Source organism: Apis cerana, linkage group LG15 (assembly GCF_029169275.1).
Source record: "Apis cerana isolate GH-2021 linkage group LG15, AcerK_1.0, whole genome shotgun sequence".
Lineage (NCBI taxonomy): Eukaryota > Metazoa > Arthropoda > Insecta > Hymenoptera > Apidae > Apis > Apis cerana.
Genome location: NC_083866.1, coordinates 2,119,975 through 2,138,058, shown reverse-complemented (window position 1 = coordinate 2,138,058; position 18,084 = coordinate 2,119,975). Strand labels below are relative to the sequence as shown.

At 22.2% G+C, this 18,084-nt stretch overlaps 2 protein-coding genes across 8 annotated transcripts; one reads left to right on the top strand and one right to left on the bottom strand.

The window, feature by feature from the left end:
• Positions 1-884: 884 nt before the first annotated feature.
• On the bottom strand, positions 885-17,688 carry LOC108000757 (probable WRKY transcription factor protein 1). 7 transcript variants are annotated; one of them, XM_062085400.1, is made up of 13 exons: positions 17,549-17,688; positions 9,750-9,994; positions 7,225-7,349; positions 6,897-7,036; positions 6,510-6,639; positions 6,178-6,315; positions 5,762-5,938; positions 5,210-5,666; positions 4,347-5,140; positions 4,125-4,273; positions 3,476-3,816; positions 2,892-3,158; positions 885-2,653 (listed from the first exon to the last, which is right to left on the bottom strand). In XM_062085400.1, the coding sequence occupies exons 2-13, from the start codon at positions 9,778-9,780 to the stop codon at positions 1,278-1,280; spliced, it is 4,125 nt and encodes a 1,374-aa protein (XP_061941384.1). In that variant the 5' UTR covers positions 9,781-9,994; positions 17,549-17,688; the 3' UTR covers positions 885-1,277. The 7 variants fall into 7 exon arrangements, with proteins under 7 accessions (XP_061941384.1, XP_061941385.1, XP_061941378.1 ...); XM_062085401.1 differs by having other exon boundaries at positions 3,476-3,813; XM_062085394.1 differs by having other exon boundaries at positions 4,347-5,666.
• LOC108000758 (pickpocket protein 28-like) lies at positions 9,990-16,467 on the top strand. Its single transcript, XM_062085402.1, has 13 exons — positions 9,990-10,144; positions 10,545-10,873; positions 11,518-11,633; positions 11,724-11,840; positions 12,118-12,321; positions 12,474-12,594; positions 12,678-12,826; positions 13,032-13,233; positions 14,440-14,710; positions 14,919-15,042; positions 15,123-15,248; positions 15,383-15,474; positions 16,098-16,467. Exons 2-13 carry the CDS (start codon positions 10,601-10,603, stop codon positions 16,283-16,285), a joined length of 1,983 nt encoding a protein of 660 aa, XP_061941386.1. The 5' UTR covers positions 9,990-10,144; positions 10,545-10,600; the 3' UTR covers positions 16,286-16,467.
• Positions 17,689-18,084: the final 396 nt, after the last annotated feature.

Sequence of the window (18,084 nt, the reverse complement as noted above, 5' to 3'; positions counted from 1 at the left end):
GATTTGTACATAAAATATTATTAATTTATGTATTGCATAATAAACAAAATAACATTGATATTTTGTTCACATCATTATTGAATTATTGATAAATTAATGACTAATAAATACATGATGAGATATAACAAAAATTTAAAACTAAAAATATTATATATATAACTCACTTGCATTTATTTTCTTTAACAATTTAAACAATATAATTATTTTAATAATGTATTAATTGCAAATGAATTGTATATATTTTTAATAATTTTTACAATATTTATTAGATTTTTAACTTCATACATTTTATGTATCATTGGTTTTTAATAAGCCATATTATAAAAGTTTTAGATACTAAAATTTATAGAATAATGATTGTTTTACACCAAAGCTTTTCATAATTTAATGTCAAGTAATAGTTTTATAAATTATTCTATTCGTCTATAAATATGTATTATTTACATATTATATTATTGACTAAAAAATGCATATGGTGTTTAATAATAATATACATATATTTATGATATCTCATTCGAAGTTGGACAATATAGAAAATATCCCTCCATAATTTATTCTGCAATTAATAATTCTTTACAATATGCATAATTGCAAAATTGAAAATTAAAAATTTGTAACTTGTAGATATAAAACAGTATAATATTTCATATTTTTATAAAATATGCAAAATATAATATTCTTACCTTATAAAATGATTTTTACAAATTATAATATTTTAAATTTTCTTTAAACTTGACAAAAATTAATATCTCGTTAGAATATTCAATAAATTCCTATAATTTAATACAAATATTGCTTCAACATGGTGTAACAAAAATATACAAAAAGATATAGACATCACAGGTTTCAAGTATTTTTCTAACATTATAAATGAAAAAGAAATATTCAAAACATTATTAAAATATATTAAATATATTCAAACGTGTAAGTATAATGTGTATTATAAATTTTCTTTTTTTAAATAGATAAAGCTCACAAAATTATTTATGCGTAAATTTTTAATAAAGTGAAATGTTTCATTTAAATAAATTCATTCATTGAAACAATGACGTGATATTTGAAAGATAGATGTTTTCGTTTTCTTAATATATCGTTTTTAATATTTACGTACAAATAGAATCCAATAGAATCCAATATTGTATAGATCTCTGTTATATATTGTAGGAACATCAATGTCAAAAGTATATTATAAGTAAATCAGAGATCAAAATGTATTATCTGAATATATTCTATTCATTAAAAAAAGAAAAAATTCTTCATTTAAAATTAAAATAATTTTATAAGATGAGTTTTCCACCATTTGATGCTCGAATCTGCGCAACTTGTTCGGGTGTGAGAATCAGTTTACTTCCATTCGGCAATGCTAAGGCATAATGGCTTCCAGTTTCATTCACAACTACTACTAATTGTGTATTAGTATTTTGAACTGGTGGTGTAGGTTTAACTGGTGTTATAGAAATTCCTCCTTGATTCATACGTTGTATTATTTGCGGAGGAATTGCACTTTTTGTTGGTTTAATTGTTAAATCTGACGTAACCATAGGTTTCTGCCTAGCTTGCATTGTATTTCTTTTAGATGTTTTTGTTTTTTCCCCATCAGACTCGGGATTCGTTTTTTCTGTAATAATCATCTCAATTTCATCATCACTATCGCTAAGAACGATCAAAGAAGTAGTTTTTTGACCAGTATTTTCTGAAGATGTGTGTGATTTTCTTGGTTTTTGCATTCTAATACCAGTATTACGTTGTTGTTGAATGTTTTTCGTGGTCTTAGAGTTATTGGACCGTGAAATATTTCCTCTTATGGGCATACTACTTCTTATAACCGCTCCATTAGGATGCGGATAGTTCTGTTTCGGTATAGAATATCTATTTTGTGAAGGTCTAGTCAATGGAGGATTAGGATGAATTGGAAACGAGCTACTTTGAGATATATCTTGAGAAATAATTTGTGAATCGGTAGTTGCATATCCAGGTTGAGTTGTAGATACCATATAAGGTACATAACCAGGATGACCGATAAATTGTTGTGGTGTTATCATTTGCGGTCCTTGAGGTTGAAATGGTTGGGAAGGAACGAAATTTGATTGTGGATTCTGAATAATATAATTTTGTGCTCCTTGTACGTAATATCCATGTTGAATTGGTGGTATGATACTTGAGACTACTGGTCCAGATTGTACAATTGCATTTTGTGAAACAACAGTTGTGGAATTTGGTTGCATTACATAATAATTCATTGGATTATGATCAGCCTTAAGCATCACATAATTAGAATTAAAATTTGTAGCATAATTATTATCGATTTGATTTGGTACAGAATCATAGATCGGACCTTCGTCTTTAATGTCCAGCTCCGAATGTACGCTTGCAACATTTTCTACTTTGCAATTTATTTCTGTGGAAGGCACTATTTCTTTAGGATTATTTTCTACCATAGCCTTTTGGTTTTCTTTTATATTATTGTTAGAAGGCTCTGAATTGATAGATTTCTTTGGTTTACATATTTGGATTTCTTTGATTTTAGGACGTTCCTTTTCATTGTTAATTTTATTATTAGAGGAAGTTATTTTTGATTCTACTGCATCTTGAAGAGCATCAACTTTGATATTTTGTAGTTTATGTTGAAAGGATTTTAATCTTCGATTGGCAGCTAAAAATATAATTTGTATTCATGATTTTATTCCTTAATTTTATATCTTTAATTTTTTTAAATGTTAATTATTCATATGAATAAAAATACTTTTAAAAAACATAATATTATCATAATTTTTATATTTATATATTATTTTATATTTATATTATTACTTATATATTATTAATTAATTATTAATAAGTTTTTAAGTTTTAAAAATAAAATAATTACAAGAATTTTATATTGGTATACTCACACGGACGTTTATTTTTCCTTTTGCGAGAGCTTGGTAGAATCCAATCTTGGTCTGAGTCCTCTTCCTCGTTTGTCCTATCGTCAGCATATCTGACTTTCGGACCAAAGTGTGGAGTGGATGCACTGGTCTGTGTGCTGGGAGCCGCGTACACGGCCTCAAAGTCGGTCCATTCCTCCAGCTCGTTCTCCTCCATATCGTCGTCTGAATAAAACTGTTCTGTGTATGAGGAAATACCTCGGGCTCGTAAGACTCTTCGTGTTTGATGTTCTATTTTTATAACAAAAAAATTTGATTATCTATATTGAATTATCTACATTAAAAAAATTTTATAAACCATCATATAAACCATCATATATAATAGAGGAAATAAATTTAATATTACGAAAAATTTAATATTACATTAAAAAATGTAAATATACTATAAACATCATGTACATAATATATTATATGAATATATATTATATGAATATATATTATATGAATATTATATAATTTTTTGATAGTATTATATGATTCTTTTTATTAAAAAAATTTGTATTATGTGATAATTTATGATTAATTATTCATTATCATTTAATTTCTACCTTCTTCACTTGAATCTTCTTTTGTCTCTCCTTCAATTCCTGTGTTTTCTTGAGCGTTACTTTCGTCTCTTTCAGATTGTTCTCTTTGTATTTCGTTTTGTGAATTCTCATCTTGAGGTTCTTTACATTCTTGTTCGACATTCTTACTGTGTTCTGTGCATTTAATGATTTCTTCGTCGTTTTTATTGGAGATGTTTTGGGAGCCAGCTGAGGATACGGTAAGTTGCGGTAACGCTTGTAACGTTGCGTCTCCTGAAGTTGGCAATTGATAGCCCTGCGATCCAAGAACCCACCAATTAGAGCCGAGACCCTCCCCAGATGAGTCCTGATCCTCCGCACTGCTACAACATACAGCAACTTATCTGTTATACACACTTGATAAAGAAAACAATATTACTGAAAAAATGTGGATAAGTTCCACTTTACAGATCATGTACAAATTGTAGCAAGTTCAAGAGGTTTCAGGTAAAATAAATTTTTAATCTGGGAATATCAAATAAAGGAAATTTTAAAAATGTATTTATCAAATATATACATTTTATTTTTCTCTTTTAAAATCATTATTGTTTCCCAGATTAAATTTAATGAAATGATGTGATATCACGAATGAATTATATTATGCGATATATTATATACAAAGTAAATATACCCTTCTTTAAAATTAGTCCATTCTTTTTGAAGTTTTCCTCGTGCTCTTTTCATTGAATCTCGTAAAGCTGGTTCTATTTCTTCTAAAGAGGTTAGTAATTCTGTCATTCTTTTAACTAATTTTACTTCACAGGGAGGCATAAGTTCAGCCTAAAATAATATAATTAAAAATGATTAAAAAAAGATTATAAATAGAAATTTTAAATAAAAAATGATTACATACATCAGTATCTGTATCAGTACTTGGATTATTACTTTTTGGTGAAAAAGAAGAAATAAGATCTCTCAATGAACTAAGACTATCAGCTACAAGTTGGAATTTCGAAGTGCTAAGCTCCAAGAGCATCACATTAAAATCATCTATTTCCTGTTTCGAATCACCTGTTTTTTTATTATTCAATTTTCTAAGATTATATTTGCCATTCTCGCTATTCTCATCAAAAGAAAAATCATCTTCCATTGCTTCTTTTTGTAGCATGCTTCTTAATTCGCTCAAAGAAAGATCCTTATCATCAAATGATTCTATTTCATTTGTTTTACTTGTTTGATCTGATTCATTATCTGATTTCTGTTCTTTAAATTTTCCATTTTGTCTAAGAACTCTGTTTCCTGCTTTTTTTTCAGAAAAGTTAACATTATCTTCTTGGCTATAAGTATGAGTTCTTGATTCATTTAATTTTTCATCATCAGATTTTGATGTAATCGATATTTGATGCGTTTTTCTTACATTATGAATATCATTTGAACTTTTATCGTTTAATTTTAAATTTTCTGCACTGATAATTTCATTCAGTTTTTCATCATCTGTTTTTGAAGTAGTAGATAAATTATCAATTGTTCTATCTACAGGATTATCTTTGTTTATTTGTAGATCCATTGAATCTAAATATTGTTGTCTTGTCGGATTTAATTTTAATTTGTTTTTCGAAGTATGGGTTAAAGATATATCATTATCTTCTGTTACCTTTTCTTCGTTAGTTTCCGATTTTAGATTGGACAAAATTCCATTGATTATTTCTATATCACATTTAACATTATTACTACTGTCAGAAAATCCTTTAAACATTTTTTGAGATAATCTCTTACCAGAAATGACATGATTAGAATTGCTTGTATCGTAACCACTTGATTTTGTGCTTTTACAGCATGTTTTTTGGGATGCATCTTTCGAACACTTCGACGAACTTCTCAATCTTTCGACATTGATAATATCTAAGTTGATATTATTATTATTATTATTATTACTATTATTATCATTATTATTATTATTATTACTATTGCTATTATTATTATTATTACTACAAGTGCTTGTACTACTAAAATTCGTATCCTCATTTATCAAAGAGCCTATTGCACTGTCACTAGTGCACTTGCAATCATTCACAAGTTTGTCATCACATTTACTTATTTTTTTCTTTGATTTTGGAGGTAATCCATTACTCCATCGCGATTTTCTTCTTCTATATTTAGTTTTCTTTTTCACGGAATCATTTTCATTTAGTGTTTTGTTTTCTAATTCTGTTTTTAATTTAGGTTTGATGGGCTGAAATAGAATTAATCTTTTGTTAATAAGGAATTATTAATAAGAAAATAAATTAATGAAAAAAAAATGAGCAAAAATTATTAGCAATTACATACCTTTACTGTGGACAGAATTTTATTATCAAGACAATGTCTATAAATTCTCAAATCACTTTTAAGAAACTGAGGAAAATAAATATATCTTGCTCCATAACGATCAGTGCCTAAAACAGTTTCAAACTGATTTTCCCATGGTTGCTTGGCTATTTCCTCTTGCACAGTTTTTCTAGTGTGCTAAAAATTATATTTTGTAGCAATAATAAATAAAATTATCAAATTAATCATTATTAATCAAATTAAATCCTGACATTAAGCATATTGTTAATATTTAAATTATAAAATTTATAAATGAAATCACAATATATAAATTTATTTTATATACAATAAAAAAGGAAAATTTTAATTTTTAATTTAAAATTCATTTTTCATTAAGTATATTAAGCATTATATTATGCATTTTATTTTTTTCATACCATAACTGTATCACAGACTGTTTTCAAAAGCCAAACTTTTTGTTTGAAACTCAGCTCTTCAAAATCTTTTCCATTCAATAGAGGAGCATCGAGAAAAACATTCCAAAATTCCGGTTCTACGCCGATGGTTTCTAAAACCTAAAAATCATTCATTATATTTCTAATTATTATAATATGAAATACTATTATATATAAAACCAATTTAATCAAATATATTTGAAATAATAGTATATTATAATAATTCGATAATATTGATAATAATAATAATAATAGTGATAATGATAATATTAGAGGATCATCATTATTACAATATAAAAATAATAAATGCTTACTTTTACTGCATTTTGGTGTTTAGCTTCGTAAATTTTGAACCAACTTTTCATTTTATAAGCAAGGATATTTGTCCAGAATTCGTACGGCATTGGTGGTATTTTTCTCAATTTTGCTTTTGTCATGGGAGAACTAAAATTAAAAATTTGAAAATAATTACTTTATAGAAATATTTATGTTAATGTATTTTGTTATTTTATGTTTATTTATGTTATTTTTAATTTAATTGGATTTAATAGAACAATTTAGATTTTTTTCTTTTATGAATATTTGAATTTATATATTAAGTTAATTATATATATATAATGTTAATAACTTAATATAATATTAATATTAATAATAAAATTATATTAATAATATAATTTTTATGCAATTATATATTATTTTACCTTAACAAGGATGTCATTATATTTGCCAATTGTTTAGAAGCTCTTGGTATCAGAAGCATTCGTTCCATTTCATACATAGACAAATGGGGTATGTTTAAAGCTTCTTTTGCCAAATGAAGGAAATGAAATATTTGTGGGATCTATATAAATAAATAAAAAAGTTTAAATGTTAATATTTAATTAAAAATATATAACAATAATAATTATACATATTGTATACAATAATAATTATTATTATTATTATAAAATAATTAAAATAATAATAATTATTATTATTATAAAATAATTAAAATAATTAAATTAAATATTATATAACAAAAATATGTACCTCCCACATAGTTTCCATTTCATTCTTTATTTCTTCTGGAAAAATATTCTCTTGTTCCCAGTCGACCATTGACTGATCATCTCCTTCTAATTTCCGTTTTCTATTTTTTTTCGACATTTCTATAACTTAAATAAAATAAACAACTATTTTTATCCAACATTGATATTAGAAACATTAGAAAATAAATATTAAATAAAAAGTTCTTTAATATTGAATTAATTTTTTAAATTAATATAATTCCAATCATTTTATGTGCGTATGAAAAAATGAAACAAAATTAAAAATTAAAATGTTAGCAATGATTGCGATGACTCAATTTTTATTTTTATTTTTATCCATTTCATTTTGTAATTAATATAAATTAATCATTTAAATTTTTTTTCATCATTGTATATTATTCGATATCATAGTATATTATATTCAATATTATAATGAAATAATAAGTATGTAATAATTGCAAATATATCATTAATTAGATAGAATTATATGCAATTTGAAAAATTGCTCTTCGCAATCACTGTCATCTCTTATAACATTTTTTAACGTTAGAAGAATGTAATATAAACAATGATGACCCATTATCGAACCGCTAGTGTCAATGTAATTTCAAATATGCCACTCATGTTGAATAACATATCCTGCACATTAGGTTTTATACGTATCATAAAAATTTCATAATGTCTGTTTTTACGTTTGAATGTCGAAGCTAATATTTGCGCGATAACGCGAATAAATGTTGCTTAATAACAAGTTTGCCAGTTTTGCAAACATTTGCACGTTTATAATCAATAACAGGACTTCAATCATGTTGATAATTACTGTACATACATTTTTCAACTATGCAACATGATTGTGAATGATTACAATAAAACACGATTATTATAACAAAGTATCAGTAAAGAAATTAGTTCGAATTTAAATTCTTTTATGTAGTATTTCTTTAAATAAAATTAATTCTCAATGAGATGATTTTTTGAGAATTTATATAAAAAGTTATAAATTATAATTTTTAATTTTAAATATGATCCTTAATCAAAGAAAAAAATATCTTTATAAATAAATAAATATATTGAAATTTTAAACATCAAATCATATGACAAAAATCATATGATAAAATTTTAAATTATAAGATATTCTATATATGTGAAATATTAATCTTTTTTTCTTCGTAATATAATAGTACAGTTTTAGTATAATTAGTTTAACAAATAAAATTATATAAATAAATAATGGTAATTGAATTTTTAATTAATGATTTACATTAAATATTATCAAAATATATTGAAAAATATAAACAATTTCTTCTTATTTCTTTTTTTTCTTACATCTGAAGCTATAACTTATAATAGTAAGTGATAGCATATATTATTGTTTAATATTGATAACGTTTTTTATATTACGTTAGTAGTTAATGAAATATTTATGCTATATACAATTAATATAAAAAATAATTATTCTTTATGATAGTTCGTGAAATTTCTTTCTTTTATCTTATTTAAAAATCACGTATCTAGATCAGCTTTGCAATTTTATATTTTACGAATGATTTTATGTTCTACTTCATTTTGTGTAAAATTTCATAAATAATTTCATTTAGAATAATTCATTTAAGTCAAAATAAATCTTAACATTTATTTTCATTATTTGTTTTTTAGTTATTTATTTTTTAAATATTTATTTATTATTATCTCGACATCAAATTTTTAAAATTAAAATTTTATGAAATATTTTACCATATTTAATGTTTAATATTTAATTAAAGTTAAATGCACCAATTTTCTTTCAATTTTTCAATTCATTAATAAAATTATTATTAATATAAATTAATAATAATAAAATTATATAATTTTAATTTTAATAATATCAATATATTTCTAATATTAATTTATAATTTAAAATTTATTCTAATTTTTTAAAATTAAAATTTTTATATCATTTTGTGTATTTTAATTATTTTTCAATGAATTTAACTTTAATTATACTTACATTTTTAAAATAAAAAAATGAAAATTTTAAAAATATAATTATTTTTTTTAATATCATGGTTTAAATATAAAATTTAAACGAATTTTTTTATGATTTCCAATTAAGCATCATAATATTCCTCATTTAATATCATAACATATCTTGTAATATCTTTGATTTTAATCTTGCATTAGAAAATTAGAATAAATAAATAATATAATTAATAATTAATTGTTTATTATAATATAAATATTATATTATTATTAATATCGTAAATATTATATTTTATATATTGTAAAAATTATATTTATTTAAAAAAAAAATAAAATAAAAAAAAGAGAAATTAATAAATAAAATTTAAAAAGAAAAGGATAAAAATCGGATTTCTGCGAACTCTATCTTCTTTCATTCTTCAACCAAACGAAATAGATCTTCTATAGAGTATGATAAAATAGTCGTTTAAAATTATCTGTGTCATCACATTGATGTGTAACTAAAGACAACAGACAACCATTGACACGTGAGGATCCTGTCCAAGCGAGTTAAAAGGATGTCCATACTGGTATCTGTCTTCAGTTGGTTGATAGACATCCTTCCTTCGATGCTTAGAAGAATCAACACATTGCATATTTTTCTTCGTAAGGTTGACACACTTTCATTCGGTTTAATTAAACGAAAACATCATATGACAGGAAGAAAAGGTCGCCACCTCAAAATTGGTTTTTAGTATTGTGTACTTGGTAGTTGCAAACAGGATCATTCTCTTGTATAATAAATTTAAAAAAGTGGAAATTTTATTTTTTGTCTGCAAAATAAAATTAAAAGTTTTTTTATTTTAAATAAATAATAATAATTTTGCAAAGGATATCATCATATTATTGAAAAATTCTTTAAAATATTATGATTTAATTTAATTTCTTGTATTTTATGAAATTTTTTATAATGTAAAAATAGGGTGAGTTTATATAATTTATTATTAAAGTAATATATTTAATACTAAATTAATATATTAATTATATGAATATTAAGCTAATAGTTTTTTCTTATATGAATCTTAGTTTTAAAGAGCTATGGATTTAAATATTTTCTCCAGAAAAAGTTCTACTAAATTTTTTGGTTCTAATTTTTTATAGTTATTATAATTATATTAAATGTAATTTTTTAAATATTTTTTTATATTAAAATCTTATTTTGTATAAAATACAATATTCTATACAAAATTTTTTTACGAAATAAATATTATCTAAAAGAAAAAAAGACCTTATATTCTTTACAAACTAATACTACGGAAAATCAATAAATGAATAAAATTGGTACAAAAATAAATTAAAAAAAGATTTAAAATAAATTTTCAGAAAATGTATTAAAAATTAATCAGAAATATATCAATATTTCGTGATAATGAAAGATTATGAATAACAATCAAACAATTAAGGAAATCGATGCAATGTCTATTAAAATTTATCGGGGTTATTTGAAATCACAGGACGAGAATAAGATAAAATCAATTGAAACTATTTATAAAACAACCGATAAAGCAACGTTGAATTATCTAAGAAATCATAACCCTAATATACCCTATTCTATCAACACTGTACATTTACAAAATCCATATAAACAATCTTTTAGATTGGAAGGATACGCTACTGAAGAGAATTTTAAAGTTCGACCAACCTCTTTTAAGGTAATAAATTTTTAATTAATGCAATATAATTTTTTTATATTAAAAATTTAGTTCAAGTAATTAGTTAAATTAGAATAATAAGATTTTATTATAAGAATGTTCCAATATAGATGGTACAATCAAGTGGATAATTCTATATGAAATAAATATAAAATAAATCAAAGAAAAATGAATAAATAATAATATTTTTTCATTTAGTTTTGTTTTTGAGAAAATTAAATTTTTAAATTGTAATTGAATTTCGCTAATTTTTGATTATATGTGAATAATTTGATGATAACCATTTTTTTAATTATATATATATATATATATATCAATCTTAATTTTTTCAAAAATATAAATTTAGAATGTTAGATTTAGAATAAAATAAAATTTTATTTTATACTTTTTATTTACTTTTCAATTTATATAATTTATTCGTATTCAATTGAAAAGTAATAAAATTAAATTTAAAAAGATTTCAAATATTTTTAAAAATAAAATTTCAAATGAAAAAATTTTATTCTACATTCTCGACTTATTTTTTTCATATAGAATAAATATTACGATACTTAATATAAATATTTAAATAATTGTTTAATTTTTTTTGTTTGAAATTTTTTATAAATCTCTTTTTTTTATATATTAATTTAAATATTTGCAAGATTATGTATCGATCAAAGGATACGACGTTAAGATCACGATATAACAAGAACGTGTTCTCTAGAAAGGAAAGTCCTATGACGCAACATTACGATCACGATGACGATAAAAATATAAAGTAATAATAGATTATGATATTAAATGATTGTAATGATCTTTTCTATATCATAGATAACTAAAAATATTTAAATATATTTTTTAAATTTAGTAAAATTGAAAGGCAATACTCAAAGAACATTAGAACTGCTATGAAACAATATTGTATGAATAGTACTCTTCATGGCTTACGTTATATTGGAGATTCAAACTCGACAATTGTTGAGAGGTAATTTTCATTTTTAATTAAAATTATAATAATTATAATTTCATAAAAAATTTTTATATATAATAACTGATTAAATATTAGAATCTTTCGAATTCTATATTTATTTTACACTTTAAACTCAACGTTTATTTATAATCGTATAATATTTTTTTTCAAATAAAATTTTTTCAAAAGAAATTTTCATTATGTGTTTTATCTTTCAAAATTTTTTTATATTTGATATAATTAATATTAAAACTTTACAATAGCTGAGTGACTTTCTCTTTCTCTTTCACAGAATTTTCTGGATAATTTCGTTTACTCTAGCAGTTTTAACTGCCACTTATTATATTTGGTATTTATATCAAAAATGGGGATCATCGCCCATTATCATCGCTCTTAGCCCAGAACCAATGTTATTGAACGAATTTCCATTCCCTTCGGTTACCATTTGTAATATGAATAACGCGAAAAAAGATGAGGCAATTCGAATAAATTCTGGGTAAGTTTTCAAATAATTAATAAAAAATTATAATTATATAATAAATTATTAAAAAATATTTAATTAATAAAATTTTTAATATTTTCTACTAATTTTTTACTAAAGCACGATTTAAAAAAATAAAAAACATATAACAAATTATTCTATTATAGAAATATTACACGAAAGAAACTATTATTGGAGGATATGTGCAAATTTGAAAATAGTTCGATGATTTTCGATTTCGATGAGAGCGCGATAACTTGGGACAATATTCTGCATTTTATGATCAATGTATACAGTGATTTAAATAAAAATTCAAGTAAATTTAGTAATTATTATAGAAAATAATATGCATATAAAAATATTTTCAATAGGTGACACAATCCTGTTCAGAAATGTTGCATTTGTGCAAATGGCATGGAAACATTACCGAATGCGAGAAAATATTTAATCCTACTTTGACAGATGAAGGATTATGTTGCAATTTCAATTCAGTCCATAGGAAATATTTGTTTTATAATCCGTATGTAAATTTTAGAAATAACTTTCAAATCAAAGATAAACAATTTTTTTTATCATTTTTAATAATTTCTTTTTTTATATATTCATTTCAATCAATAAAAATCTTTATCTTCTATCATTTTATTTATTATATTTTAAAATTTTCACTATTTACTATAAAGCTATTTTAAATAATCCTTGATGTTTTTATAAATTTTTGTCGTCAGACGAGATTGGTCCGACCTCAACATGACGTTCCCATTTAATAGCATCGATTGGAATCCTGAAACCGGATACGATGCAAATGTATCGTCAGATTCTATACCATGGAGACCTTATAACGCTGGACAATTGTATGGTCTGACTTTGGTTCTCGATGTAGACATCGATGAATATTATTGTTCATCCACTACTAGTGTTGGTTTCAAGGTACAACTGAATTTCAAATTATGAAATTAATTGGATTATATTACAAATAATTAATAACTATAATATTACCAATTATATATTCAATAATTAGAACAAAAACTTACAATTCAAAATCATAATTAAAATTAATTTAAAATTTTAGAAATAGATATCTTCAAATGAATTTGTTGAAAAGATATTTTTTAATTGACTTTACTGATTTTAAAATGTGTTAAAAACATCTTTTTGATAACTTTTCTTTAAATATAGGGCAATTGATTTTACTTTTATGTTATCAATTTATTTATATGCAAAAATATTCTTCACATTATACTTAAGACTGACTGTTTAGATAAGTTTTATATTATGATTTAATATAAGAAAGCTTATTATTCTAAATACTTGTAATATTTACATAAAAGTATACAACTTAAGAGTAAACATACAATTTAGAACAAAGTCGTAAAGGATATTGTATTCCAATACATTTTGTACACAACAATAATCATATAAGAAAATTATAATAAATTTTAATATTAATATAATAATAATAATAATAATTAATAATAATAATAATAATTAATTAATATAATAATAATTCATTTACAATATTTATAAAAAATATATATATAAATAGAATTGCCTATACATTATCACGACATAAAATTTTTCATAAAATTTACATAAAATAAATTTAAAAAAATATATAAATATTTCTTTTTTTAAGATCATTCATATTCAAAAGTTTTTTTATAATTCACTAGTTTTTTTTATTATCTTGTTTATAGAAAATTCTGTCTTAAAAAGTCTATCGAAAATAATCATTCTTATTTATAATGATTTTTTATTTAATTCAACTAAAAAAGTCCAATAAATATTTAAAGAAAATAGAATGCTAATTTTTAATAAATGAATATAGATTAGATAAAAATACTATTCATAATAACATATTGCTGAATATTTATAGAAGAAAACATTTTTTAAATTAATATAATATATAATAACATTATAACATATTTTAAAATCAATGAAGAGATTTTTTACTTATTCAATTTTCGTATATGTATTTTTATTATACAACTCAATTAACCTTAATAATTAAATTCGATTTAATTTTTAAAAAATATAAATATTAAGTTTATGAGATATTTATAAAGTATTAAATCGATCATATTATATATAATTAAAATAAAACTGTTGAAAAAAAACTGAAATATATTTTTACAGATGCTATTACATAATCCAGTCGAAACACCAAAAATTGCTGAATTTGCATTCACTGTAACTCCGGGTGAGGAGACTAGGGTGATCATAACACCTCGGATAATGACTGCTAGCAAGTCAATAATTTCTATTCCCTTGAGAAAGAGGAAATGTTTTTTTACGTTTGAGAGAAAACTACGTTATTATAGAACTTACACGCAGAAGAATTGCGTACTTGAATGTGAAGCAAATTTTACGCAGAAAATCTGTCATTGCGTTCAATATTACATGCCTAGTAATTTTTAAACTTTTTTTTATAGAAATATATATATATAATATTAATAATATTATTAATAATAATATTATTGTTTTCTTGTATATTAGTATAGTATATATGTACATTCTTTTTCGAATCATATAATTTTTCATTTTTTAAAAGTCAAAATAGAATTCATTAATTCTAAATTTAAATTTCAAATATTAGATTTGGTATTTGTTTCTAGAATCCTCCAATACACCTATCTGTGAAAAGAAAGATGATATTTGTGCAACGAAAGCTCGAAAAATAATGGAAATTAAACTTTACGATGAGGACTTCAGCATGAATTCTACAAACATTTCTGAAATGTAAGTTGTTAACTAATGTAGTTTTTAACAAAAAATTTTGTCACAATAAAAAATTGAAGTTATATTATTATCTTTCATAGACCAAGTTGCAACTGTTATCCAGGATGCTTCGAAATTGGTTATAATGTGGAAATCTCACAGAGCAAATTGATGTCCGATCTTATAATTCCTGATATCTATATAAAGAAAAGCAAAGAATATTTCGCGTAATTCTATTTTTTATTTTAATTTAACAATTATTATTTATATACTTACATATAGAATGAACGATGATAATTATTAGTCGTATATTAATAATTAGATATCGATAATATGATTGAATTTGGTTCTTTTTTATTAGCAAAAACATGGCGGTGGTTCACCTATACTTCGTCGACTCTCAATTCACTAAATATATAAAGAATGAATTTATTGGTTTCACAGAATTTCTATGTAAGTAAATTTTAATCTTTTTTTATAATAATTTACATTAATGAAATTTCCAATTAAATATGATACTAAAATAATTAAAGTAACATAATCAAATAGTTTTAACATCAATCAATAGATGGCTTATCTATTCTTTCATTTTCCTATCTAATTCTCTCTTGATTCATAAATAAATATAGATATCTCTTGTTGTAAATTCAAATATTGATTTGACGGATTATATAAATTTATTACAAAGTTTTATATCTTTCAATATTCCATAGAAAAATATGGAAAAAAATTTATTAATAAATGTTATAAGAGATATGGATTATAAATTTTGTTTCATTTTATCTTCAATAATATTTTATAAAGACAAATATATAATAAAAATATAGATTAATTAATTACAATTAATTACAAATTAATTCAAGTATTTATTTGAATCGAACATTTGAAAATTATATTTAAATAAATACGTATATATATATATATAACGCAAGAGCAACAATTGTAAAACAAATATCAATAATACTTAAAATTTTGAAATATTAAAATTATTTTTACAAAAAATATGATTTATAATTATAAAATATAAAATAGTTAAAAATGAAAAATCTTAATTATACATATATCTTTATGTACAGCCAGTACAGGTGGCTTATTGGGTCTCTGCATGGGCTTTAGTTTCCTTTCTTTGGTGGAAATCGTTTATTTTGCGACACTGAAGCTCTGGTGTCGTATGTATAAAAACAAACATGCTCCACACGATAATACTTTTCACGTGCGACCATTCGATTCGGATACTAACCTTGTTTATCCGTTCGTACATTGATCTATCCCTACTCTTCCATTTTTTTTAATTTTAATGTCACAAAAATATATAAATATGCATGAATCCGGTCTATAAAAGAATAGAATATTGCTTTATTTCTATTAATTTTTTGAAAATATATTTTAATATATTATATTGTATTTTAATGTATTTGAAAATATAACATGACTTTTATCATCAAATATTAAGTTTTATAGTTGCTTGATTATTTAAAATCTCTATTCATCATGTATATTTCATCAATATATATTTAAATTGTTAAATATACAATATACAAAATATACATTTTTTTTTAAATTCAAATTTTAAATAGATATGATAAGTATAATGGAAATTATAGAAAAAAAAAGATAAGATATTTTTTTCATCATATAATTCATCATGTAATGACAAGATATAATTAGAACATAATTAAATAAAATTGATTTAATTTTTACTTATATAAAAATAATAATACGATATTGTATAATTATATTATGTGATATAACATATAATATAAGCAAAATAAGTACACGGATTTATTATTTTGTAAATTTATATTTATATTGAGATAAATATAAAAAAATAAATGTATAACATGTATCTATTAAAATATTATAATAAATTCGTAGAGAAATATTTATAGTCTTTTTTAAGTTTGCTTTTATTGATATTAATAAATTTATTTATTTAAACTAGTTCTTATATATTTTTTACTTTTAATTTTTATTTTATTACATATTCAAAACAAATTATATGATTATCTTTTTGAAATTTTAAATTATATTCTAAAAGAATATAATAATTCAATAATTTTAATAATGAAAATTTTTAATTTCATGTTATTGTAGCAATCAAAAAAAATTTTATTATTTTTAAATATGAATATTATTCATATTTTATATTTAATTCCAATTATTTAATAGGTCATCGCTGTTCAATTTAAATTTTTATACATATATAAAAAAAAGAATAAGGATAATTTATATAATAAGAATAAATTTATTTTTATGCAAATTTTACTAATTTAATAAAAAATCTTTTGAGAAATTCCGTCATTTAATTGCGATATTAAACTAAATACCGCATGAAATAACTTCCATACTGTATCATAAACAATTATATTCTATCATAGTATATTAATTAATATAAGTAATAAACTAAAAATATGATTTTTATTTACTTATAATAGTATTAACGTAGTTGTTACTTTCCTATTATCTACTATCAACTATAAAATAGCAATTTTATATTAGAAGATATGTATCTTGTCAGATGACTTACCTTTGATGTAGAATTTTCAATGAAATCTTAGTTGTAGTTGGATAACATCCTTAGGAATATGTCGATGCGATCATAAGATGAGATGAAAACTAGAAAATTATTGTATTACACAAATCTCAAACATTTAATCACTAAACACAACTCAATGATCTCTATGACGCCATGTTTATTTGACTGTGGCACGGGTGTAACTAAATTCACTTTCCGTGCAAGACTAATGTCTAGAGTAACGTCTTTCATCGAAATGTTTGCGCATGTGCACTCTTATCTACGAATTTTAAACGTAGATTTAATTTTCATAAATTTTCTAACTTTTTACTAATCTTTTTGCTAAATTATCAACTAAATTTTTTAATTATTTGTAACTATATATAGGAAATGTTCATTATAAAATTTATAGAAGTTTAATATCAAAAATATAAATATATATCTAATAATTTGAAAAAAGGTATCCGAACATTACAAAAATTAATGAATAAATAAAATTTTTGATATCAAAAATATATAAAAATTATTTTGTTTGAATAAAGATTATT

Coding starts and splice junctions, on each gene's coding strand:
- LOC108000758 (XM_062085402.1), top strand. CDS start 10,601: ATGAATAACAATCAAACAATTAAGGAAATCGATGCAATGTCTATTAAA. Junction 12,595..12,677: donor TTCTGCATTTTATGATCAAT/GTATACAGTGAT, acceptor TATTTTCAATAG/GTGACACAATCCTGTTCAGA. Junction 15,249..15,382: donor AAAAGCAAAGAATATTTCGC/GTAATTCTATTT, acceptor CTTTTTTATTAG/CAAAAACATGGCGGTGGTTC.
- LOC108000757 (XM_062085394.1), bottom strand. CDS start 9,780: ATGTCTATCAACCAACTGAAGACAGATACCA. Junction 5,667..5,761: donor AAATTCTGTCCACAGTAAAG/GTATGTAATTGC, acceptor ATTCTATTTCAG/CCCATCAAACCTAAATTAAA. Junction 4,274..4,346: donor GTACTGATACAGATACTGAT/GTATGTAATCAT, acceptor ATATTATTTTAG/GCTGAACTTATGCCTCCCTG.